Genomic DNA, 10340 nt, shown 5'->3' on the forward strand with positions numbered 1-10340 from the left:
ACATGCAACTCTTGCATTAGCTCTGGGGAACAGCTGCTACGGTAAGTGCTGAACATGAGAAGGGTATGCTACAGCTCCCTGGCTCATTCAGCAGCCATCTGGGATGAGAGGTGGGGGCTGTCCACCCTGGAGTCTACCCCCATCACAGCCCAGACTTTGGGCTTCAAAGAATTAATGAAATCCCTGAAGGAAAACTGTTCTGAAATAATTTGCTTACTCTGCTTTGCAGAGTAAGGCTGCTGCTTTGAAGGAGGAGGGCTATTTCCCTGCTGAAATATGCTTAAGCCTTCCTATACTGCATTCTTCACACACACATCACTGAGAAACATGCTCTAGAAAAGAATGTGACACTTATGCAGAAAAGAAGAAAGAACTGGTTTTATTCTCAGACACTGGAGTCGTGTTACGGCATCTAGCTGCATTCCCCCTGACTGGCTTTGCCTGCACAAGGATGGATTTTAACAGGGTAGGGCACCAGATACAGACCAGGAGACCATCACGGGAGGTAAGTAACCCTTTACAATGAGTCAGAGCACATGGCAAGTGTAACTCAAGATAGGGATTTTCCAGGGACCAGTCCACCCCTGCCAGGTGATCTTGTTTCCTCTAAAAGGCACTTCCAGGACTGGAGTTGGTATGGGAGAGATGGGGACAACAGGAGGAAGTACTGGGGGAGAGGGAGGGAGATGCTTCCCAATTTAACCCATTATGGTGTCATGACGGGGTGGTGGTGAGAACTGCTGGGTTGTTTTCAGTGTGTCAGAAGAAGCAGCAAAGGCCTGGAGACTGGTGCAGGAGGCAGGGGGATGGGAAGGGGGAAGGCAAACTGGGTGAACTCATTCTGTCCATTCCTTCTTGATGGACAGGTTCCACTCCCAGGTGAGATGGTCGTGCTTGTCATCATCCGTGAAGAAGGATTTGTTGTGATAGGTGCCTCGAGCCAGCATACCCTTAGGAGCCTCTTCAACAGGCGTCAGGAACTCGTACTCCTCTGGCCGTGGCCCATAGCTGCCAACCATGAACGTGGCTTTGTCCACTAGGAGAAAACAATCCACAGGGAATAAGACCCTCAGATGGGGAATGATGAGGGAGAGAGGAAGCCATGAGTAAAAGAGCAGAAAGGAGATGGGGGAGAAAGGAACAGCCCATGCCAGCAAAGAGCAAAATCAGTGGGTTAGTGAAGCATAAGGACAGCTGGAAGGATAACACAGATGGATGGGCAGTGAACAGGCAACAGTTTGTGCCCTACACATGCATGTACTTGTCCTGGTTTGAGACAAATTTGGGAGAAAACCTTCTGGCTGCTAGAAGGGTGTGAGTACAACCAGCACATGCTCAAGACCTCCCTTGATTTCCCACTACTTCTCTTTACTGGTGAGAAGACACCAGTTTTGTGTGCTGAACAGGATGCTGAAGGCTTAGAGGTGGTGAGAAGACACCAGTTACGTGTGCTGAACAGGATGCTGAAGCTTTAGAGGTGGTTGCATGAAAATGCACGTGGGTTGTGTGTGTGCTAAATGGGGCTTTCCTCTGCCTTGTCCAAGCAGAGCAGCACTGAGAAGAACCCAGGGGCAAATACAGGGCCCTGCACACAAAGGGAAGTTTCATAGAGCAGGTCTGAATTTTACCCAGAGCTTCTGAAGAGCTTTCAGAGGGTGGGAAGCACCACAGGCTGAGCCACTGCACAGAGGGTGGAGGGGAGGAGAAGAGCTCTGTATGGAGAGGCAGCCTGTGGCAAGCACCATGCAAGCAGAGTCTCTGTGGATTTTGCTGCTGCAGACAGGGGTGTAGCATACAGATAACAGAGCTGGCTCACACTGAGTGTGCACAAAACAAGAAACTGCTGTCCTGGGTGAAGCAGGCTTATGCACTCTGCTGAGAAGTCACCTCCTGAGTGTTAGCATAGGGCGGGACTTGGGACCAAGGGAGCCTCTGTGCCAATCTAGAGCTGCAGGAGCCCTTGTTCCAGAAGAGGGAACACACAGGTAGGAGCAGTGCTGTGCAGGGCATGCAGGGCTCTTACTCACCCTTCACCCCTGTCCGGTAGGTGTGCTGCACATATTTCAGTCCCGACACAATGTCCCTGTTTACCTGCAGGAAGTAACCAGAAGTGTCAAGAGAACAGTTTTGGTTCTGTACCTGATGATTTTCCCCCTCCTTAGGGACATACCCATCTTGGCTCCCTACACAAGGGAGTCTCAGCACAGGGCACATTGTACAGGTCCCTGACACAACTTCTCCATAGGTACCTGGAGACCTTTAGCATCCTCTGTGCATCTCCTGCACTTCCCTGTCCTTTGCCCAACTTTGAAGCTGACTGCAGAACATCAGTAAACTTCTCAAGACATACTGATGAGGATAAAGAAAAGTGAAGCAGGGAGTTCTCGTTTAATAATTTTCATACTGGAAACCATCCATGGGTAACTAGAGTCATGTCTCCAGCCCCAATGAGTGGGCAGATTCCAGGTGCCCTCTAAGCTCCATGGGGAGAAGTTTCTTCTCAAAAGACAGTTTTCATAATCTTTTCTCAAATCTCCCATGGATAGCTTGGATGTATCCAGTGCTGCTCCCCTCCAGCATACACTGCCTTCCCACAGTGTACACTACTCAATCTGAAAACAAGATGGACAGATCCTTTTACATCCCAGGGTAGAATTCACAGGTAGAATTCCTTACCAGCCTTAGAACTGAGGGAGAGAATTAGAATAACCTGTCTGGCTTCAGGTATCTCCAGTCAACAAGGCACAGATACAGATGGAAATATTTCACAGCACAAAAGAGAGCTGGAGGTGTCTCAGGGGAGAGCATTAGGGGATATTCATCTCTGAGACAGCAAGCCTACAGAACCCACAGTATTAACACCTGCCTCAGAAGAATTATCCTTCTTCCCTTTTTGCCTTCTCTTCCAAGCCCAGCTTTGAAGCAAGCACTTGCAGAGATGATCAGTTCAGTGCTGGATGCCACACTGCAGCGTGGCCAAGTTTCATTTTCAGCTGTAAACAGAAGAAATGGCTGACACGCTGATTAATGGGAGTGAGGGAGAAATTAGCCCATTTAGGTGTATGACAACCTGAAGAATTCAAGTATCTTCAGCCAAATGCTACAATATTACATCTTTTTAATGTGTACATGAAGCCCAGTAATACTGACTGAATCAGTACTTCATGAATAGCCATTCTCTCTCTTCTCTTCTCTTCTCTTCTCTTCTCTTCTCTTCTCTTCTCTTCTCTTCTCTTCTCTTCTCTCTTCTCCTCCCTGTTCATTTCCACTTAGTGTGAAGTAAAGATTTTCCAGTGGCTAAAAGGCAAAACCAAACTCAGCCAAAACTACCCATCTGGCTTTTAAACCACTTGATTATCAGTGTGAGCAACTTCCTCCAAGGGGTGAGCAAGCAGAAGTAATTTCCTGGAAACACCTCATCCCTTGTTGGGTAGAACAACACCTGAAGCTAGGGGGCTTTGCAAGTGTTCAGCTTTTGGGCAGGCATTCTGCCTGGCTCTAGTTATCTGACAGACTGCCACTGACTGGCCTGAACAACTGGATAAGAAGCAACTGGAAGGAAAACAACTCACTCTGAAGTGGATCTTAACTCTGTATTCCACCCCTTCCTTTAATACGAAGGTCTCTTTCTTGAGTGCTTCGAGGTCACCTGCAAGAAGAGAACAAGCTGTCAGCTAGAGATGTCACAGCGAGGAGAGACCAGGCGCAAGGGGGAAGATGGAGATGGGGCTGCTGTCAGAGGTGAGCATCCCTTCAAAGGATGACACCTGAAAAATGAGCACGCAGACGTCTGTGTGAGATTGTGTTGTGCGACCAAACACACAGAAATTCCTGGGTGCTCGTGCGTACCTGTGCCCACAGAAGGTAATGCCTAACACACACAGGCCTGAGCACATATGCACAAAGATGTTCATGCACAGACTTGTTGCAGAGCATATGCAGGAGTGTGTGTATTCTCCATCCATGCCCAGGCCTGGCTTGGTGAGAGGAGTGTGTTCCACAGCTCCTGCCCAGCTTGGAAGGCTGCCTGGGCTCTGCAGGGCTCTGCGTGGTTTTGGGTGAGCAGGAAGCATCTCTGCCTCTCCAGGCCCAGCTTCCTCTCTCTGCAGAAAAGCCCATATAAGGCTCTCTCCCCATGCCCCCAGGAGCCGGAACTGCAGTATTGCTCGATTCTGAAGTTTCAGTACAGCCTGTTACCCAAATGCAGGCACATCCCTTGTGCTCATGAAGTGTCATTGAAACGAAGAAAGCAGAGATGGCAAGAGAAACCCAGGAGCTCCTAGAGCACTCTAGATGAAGGAAAAAACCCTCAGTATTTTCCTCTGTTACATCTCCTTCTTTTTTATTCTTATGTGTATACTTTAAAATAAGAAACAAGTCTAAGATGACCTCAGAGTTCCTCTAGAACCCACTGTAGCATCCCAAGGACAAACTCTCTTTTAACTTGGAGCATGCCAGGGCCTTTATGTGCTCCCCTCTGTGACCAAGGGCAGAGCCTGAACCTACCTGTAAGGTCCATGGTGATGGGTCCTGGAGCAGAGTCACACACCAGAGTGAGCCGGGTGACCACCACGTTGGGAGCTGTTGGGTCTGCAGGTAGGCAAAGTCAGGGGGAAGCTGTCAGCTTGCAAAATTAAATGCAATCATAGGGGAATGACAACTGAAGAAAGAGGGGTGCCTTGTCACACAGAAACTGCATGTCATGAAACACCCAGTAATGCCAGGCTTCCTTAGCACAAATGCCAGGCTTCCTTAGCACAATAAGACCACATGTCTACCCCATGGATCCTTCCATATGGATCCCTCTGGCCTCCATCACAATACCTAGAGGTGGTTTTTCCACCACAGAAAATTTCCTTCTTAGGATCATTCTGGGCAACAAGACCACCTTTCAGCAGAGGCTGACCCCTTCATAACCCCCAAAACTCCTCTGAGACCACAAGTGGTGGGATGCCAGCAGTCCCCAGTAATCTTCCTAACTCCTAACACTCAGAACACCTTCCGTGCTTCCTTTAGGTGCAACTTTCCACCTGCCCATCCCCAGTCCTCCAGCACAAGCAGTACGTGTCCCTGGCCAAACAAAGTCCCTCTTCTTTGAAGCAACAGCACACTGTTGCAGTACATCTCCCCAGTCCCCTCCCATCAGTGTGCCCAGCCTACCTACTACCACAGGTCCATCTCCCAGCAGGGACTTCTTGTACTTAGCGAGGCTTTCATCATCCTTGTCCAACTCTTGAAGCTCCTGCAGTGTTTTCTGGGGAGGAGGTTTGTAATTGAGTTTCCCATCCAGCTCATCATCATCATCCTCCACGTGAGGTTCTTGTGTCTTCTCAGTCATGGTCACTTGGTCTGGGTGAGAGGAGGGGGCAGTCAGTGAGATTGCTGTGGATTGGGAGTAAGGGGGCACTCACTGTGGGCACAGTGTGGCTCAGCGCCCCTGACAGGCAGGCACCCACCCAGTGCCGAGGGCAGCAGGATTCCTACAGGCAAATGGCGACGGTGATCGGCTGCAATCCAGACACTGCTGCTGATATTCTGGCTCAAACACAATCCCCCTCTACCCCCGCTCCTCTCTCCCTGCAGGCACCACGCGCACACGCAGACCTACACCATTCTTCCCTCGCAGGGAGGAGGTGCAGGAGCAGAGGCTGAAACCAGAGTGATTTAAGTGATTTACAGCCACTCTGCAGCACAGTTGTGGCCGGCAACCCTGCAATTACAAGCCATCCTACCAGGCTCCAGTGCTTGCAGGCTATCTCGCACAAAGAGCCACTGCCACACACTGGAGCACGGAGAAACACGAATAAAGCCAAGGACAGATGTTTCATTCACCCTCTCACAATGGGTTAAAAGCCACATTTCACAGAAAGCTCGAATACCTGCCAGCCACTTCCTTAGCTTAGCAAGTCAGCTGAAGCTCTCAAGGAAGCGGGCAGCAAAGTCTATCTGCTGGCATTCCCTGTGCTCCCACTAACAGCTCACTCCAGGCACCCACCAGCACTCCTTCCCACCGAGGAAGGAAGCACATGGTGACCCCAGGACAGGCAGGCAAGCCGTGCTGCTCCAGTGGTGCCTCTCGGAGTGGAGAGGCAGGAGAGCTGAGCCGCAGTCAGCAGGGCTGGGTCTGGCACCGCTGAATGGCACAAGGACGGCGAAACTGCTGGGGTGGCATCCCAAAGGGGAGCCAGAGCAGGGAAACAGCAACCAACGGGCAGCCAGAGCATGGGATGGGGAACAGGAGACAGGCAGGAGAGGTAAGCAGTGCTGTGCCAGGTGCCCCTTGGTCAGCTGCCTGCCTCCAGGAGACAGCCATATGGTCCTAGCCACCTTCCTACTCTTCAGAAAAAGGCTGAAAAACAGAGCAGTGCCCTGGTACAGCGGCAGCTGTCACAAATGGCCAAGCCATTCCTTGCTCTTTGGCAGCAAGAGGGTTTGGTCAAGCTACACAGATCATTCAGTTCACTTCCACTTATGCTTCTTTGAGACTGTCCCTACTAAAAAGTCCCTTTTTGCTTGCTTATTTGCAATTTTCCAAACAAATCATTTGTCCTTCTCTGCAGCTGTGGCCTTAACATTTGCCCCTGCTCCCAAAAGTTAAACTGGGAGATAATGGTATATTTTTTTCATTTATTAAAATAGAAAAGAAACACACTCAAAAAAAAAAAAAAAAAGAAAAAACAACAGTTTAAGGTGAATCATCAAGTGGCGTCAGGCAACTCTGAGTAGTATGCAGACTTCTCAGAGCAATTCCAGTGCAGGGAAGAAAAATAATCAAGGAGTGGTACATTGGCATGTTGCAGAGGGACAGAAAAGAACTGACCAGCACAAAAACAAGAAGATTCAGTCAGGTATTTTAATTAATTAATCAGGAAATGGCCATTGCATGACAACTTTGCAATTTTGTGGTGAATGAGGAACTACTACAGAATGGGCAGATGGGAAATAAAAGAGAATCTCAACCCAAACAAACAGGGAAAAAAACAGGTCCCAGCAGCTGAATAACCCTGGCTCAGTTCATGCCCAGATGCAGGAGTGTGAAATACTCAAGTACTACAGGAAAGACCCTGGAGTGTGTCCTCACAAGAAAGGAAACCAAAAGCTCCCTCCTGAAAGCAGCACTTAAAATACCTCACCACTCTGTGTCCCCTTAGAAAGCCCCACAAACCCCCAGTGCCATTCCACGCTCAGCACAGGAGGAGGCTGTGGTTAGCCATGACAGCCACTGCCAAGCCTTGCCTTCCACTTGGGCTCCAGCTGCAGGTCTGAGCGCTGACCTGAGCTCTGCCACAACACCACGCTGCATCTGCCACCAGTACAAGCACAGACCACAGGTGCCTGCCCGCCCCCATCCTCCCATGCCCACCTCTTGTAGTTTGTCACAGGAGAGGGCCAGACACAGGAGATGGAAAGAGGCATCTCTGCCCACATGCAGAGAAAAGGCAGAGTCAGGACTGGATCAGCTGGCTGCTTCTCATCCCTCAGACCTTCCCTTTGCACCACACATGCTGCAGAGACTGTCCCTGCCAGCCCCTGGGGGTGGCTCACTTGAGGGGGAATGCTTTTAGGCTCTGAAAGCCTCCCAGAAAGGTGAACAGACAATCTGCCATGCCAACAGCAAGATCCTGCAGGGAACAGGACCAGCCAGACTGTCTGGGATGAACAACCTCTGGCTCACAGGCGCCCCAGGATGGCACCAATCAGACCAAGTTCTGGCATTTTTCCCCAAGCCATGGACCTGACGCTGCCTTCCTGCCAAACTCCAAGGCAGGCGGTGACCAAGAGGAAAGCTTCCATCTCAGCAGCTCCTGCCCCTACTTGCTGGTGCCCTCTGCAAGCTGAGACACATTGCCGAGCTCAGGCACCACTGCTTCCCCAGAGATGCCGTGTTGCTATCGGGGTTCCTGGGTTTCTGTGCCACTGCCCAGGCCAAGGGCTGATATGGAGCCCCCCATTCAGACCAAGAGCCTCACTAAACTGAGAAAATTAACCCTACATTGTTATATGCAAGGAGAAATCTGTGTGCTTGGTGTCTTGCCCTGCCACATTTTTCTTGTGTTTCTGCAGCACCAGCCCACAGTCCTGTGTCACCTGCACCCCTGAGGCCTGGCAGCACCCGTGAAACAGCAGGGAGGGGGCAAGGGCAGGGTTAGGGATCCCTGTTAGCGAGAGATAACAGGAGATCTGCAGGAGGCAAAGAAGGAATCACGCCTTGGCGAGAGGTGCGAGAGTCTCGCCGCTGGGCTCTGCCTGTGCCGTGGATAGACGGCTGCCCTCGCACCTGCAGCAGGAGGGGCAGTGACAAGGTGGAGGCTAGGCACCTCCTCGGCCCCCCCATGTGCCTCCACGAGGCACAAAAAGGGGTGTCAGAGCGGCAGCATTTTACTTGTCCTCCGTCTGCTCATCACTTCTCCAAACCAACCCCCGGCCGAGGGCTTATCTCCAGGAAGCGGGTTTAGCAGGGAGGAAGTAATTTTCCGCGATGGGGGAGAAACACACCGGACTCAGCAGCGCCCCCAGCCCCGGCCTCCCCATCCCAAGCCCCGGGGTGCGGGGACCGGAGGGAGCCCACGGCCCGGGTACCACGCCGCAGGGATACACCCGCCGCCAGCCCGGCACCGCGGGGACCTCTTCCCTCCTTCCCCTGCCCCTCCGCCCCATCCAGCGGGGAGCCCGACTTCCCCCTCGGGTGCAGCAGGGCTCTGCCTGCCCGGGCAAGAGCGGGCACCGGCGCCAGCCCCCGGCAGCCAAGGCGCGAAGTTGCGCGGCGGCGGCGGGAGCGATCCGGGAGCGATCCGGGAGTGATGCGGGGCTGCGGCCGCCCCGCCGCCCTGCCCGGCTCCCCCGCCGCCCCTCGCACTCACCGGCGGAGCGGCGCCTGCGGCCGGGGTCCTCCTCTGCTGTCAGCGCTCAGCCTCGAGCTTTGGCAGTTGGAGCAGGAAGGAAGTTGGTGAAGAGAGAAAAAAAAAAAAAAAAAAAAAAAAACCCCCCCCCCCAAGGAAAAAAAAAAAAAAAAAAAAAAAAGGAGCGGCGGCGGCAGCAGAGCAGCCCACCCGCAGAGGAGCCCTGCGCGCCCCGCATGCTGCGGCGCTCCGCCGCCTGCCCCGCTTTGTCTGCGCCCGCCCGGCGCCGCGCTGCGCTCTTTTTGCGCAGAGGTGCACGGCGCTTTGTCTGCGAAGCTGAGCCCGGCCGGGGACAAGGAGTGCTCGCCGTGCGCGGCTTCGGGCTGCTGTGCCTGCAAACGAGGGGGTGATAGCTTCGCTTTTCTTCCCAGGCTTTTATTTTGTTTGTTTTCCTGGTGTAATTATGGTCGATTTCAAAAAGTGGCGCTGATTTATACCGATTAAAATATGCGGAGAATCGGGTTGTGTATTCCTGCGTACGTGGGAAGATATGCAGTGTTGCAAATGGAGGTTCTCATGAGCCTCATTTTTCCTGCTACCTGCTGCACTTAATCAGCTTATTGTTTCCAACTCCCAGCCCTTCTCACACAAGCAGTTTCAAAGATCAGCTACCTCAGGAAGAAAATGCTCTCATTTCCCAGGGTTGCTTAAATCATCAAAAAGATTTTACACCCCTTACTTTGTGAAATATCAGCAGATTTTCTCTTTCTTTGCCCCTCCTGGAGTGCCCACTTAGTTCATCAGTCACATAAATCCTTCATGTACATAGTCCTCAGAGCACAACAAATTAGATCATTGGTTTGCAAACAACAAATCTGGGCCTGCAATGACTGATGGACTGACCTTAATGCATTTACAGCAGCAAAATAAGCAAAGCATATCTATTGCCAGTGGGCTTACATTCACTGCCCCAGATCCACACATCCATTAAAAGTGTTTTTTGTACACAAATTTTTAAAGGTTGTAAACAACTGAGGGAAAGGGATCTTCTTCAGGGATTAACAGATCTCAGAAGAGGGGGATTGATTTTTCCAGCCAGATATTGCTTCATTTAGGTTATGAGTGGCATAATGATCCTTACCTCATGAATTTCAAGGGAAAAACAGAGCATATATCTGTCTGACAATGGATTCCCATTTATCAGGGGCTATAGCCTCAGAAACATTTCCAGCTTCCATTAATTAGTTTCACCATCAAGAAAAATTATTTTATTCTCTGCCATCTTTTTCACTGCTACACTAACCCTTCCCTTGGGCCAGCACAAGGGACCTGACTTGAATACAGTAGTTAGATGAGTTCAAATTGTATCAGGGAAAAAACACGTAAGCAAATGTGTAAGCATATATTGGTGAGTTTTCAACCCAGATAGGTTTCTCCATACTTGTTTATAATGAACAAATGTGATTAAATCTTTTTGCCAGCACCAGTGGCTGAGTTGGA

The 10340-nt window shown here is 51.1% G+C and overlaps 1 protein-coding gene across 1 annotated transcript; it reads right to left on the reverse strand.

Moving 5' to 3' along the window:
- Positions 1-363: 363 nt before the first annotated feature.
- Positions 364-9106, reverse strand: ARHGDIB (Rho GDP dissociation inhibitor beta). The gene is made up of 6 exons (XM_041474431.1): positions 8862-9106; positions 5161-5349; positions 4507-4590; positions 3573-3649; positions 2028-2091; positions 364-1036 (listed from the first exon to the last, which is right to left on the reverse strand). The coding sequence occupies exons 2-6, from the start codon at positions 5336-5338 to the stop codon at positions 837-839; spliced, it is 603 nt and encodes a 200-aa protein (XP_041330365.1). The 5' UTR covers positions 5339-5349; positions 8862-9106; the 3' UTR covers positions 364-836.
- Positions 9107-10340: the final 1234 nt, after the last annotated feature.

The sequence above is a fragment of the Pyrgilauda ruficollis genome, unplaced genomic scaffold (assembly GCF_017590135.1).
Source record: "Pyrgilauda ruficollis isolate IOZ18807 unplaced genomic scaffold, ASM1759013v1 scaffold32, whole genome shotgun sequence".
NCBI lineage: Eukaryota > Metazoa > Chordata > Aves > Passeriformes > Passeridae > Pyrgilauda > Pyrgilauda ruficollis.

Excerpts from the sequence above, each read along its gene's own strand:
- ARHGDIB (XM_041474431.1), bottom strand. The coding sequence starts at position 5,338 with ATGACTGAGAAGACACAAGAACCTCACGTGGAGGATGATGATGATGAG. Across the intron at positions 3,650-4,506 it reads CATCACCATGGACCTTACAG|GTGACCTCGAAGCACTCAAG; the intron begins GTAGGTTCAGGC and ends CTCTTCTTGCAG. Across the intron at positions 1,037-2,027 it reads CTACCGGACAGGGGTGAAGG|TGGACAAAGCCACGTTCATG; the intron begins GTGAGTAAGAGC and ends GTTTTCTCCTAG.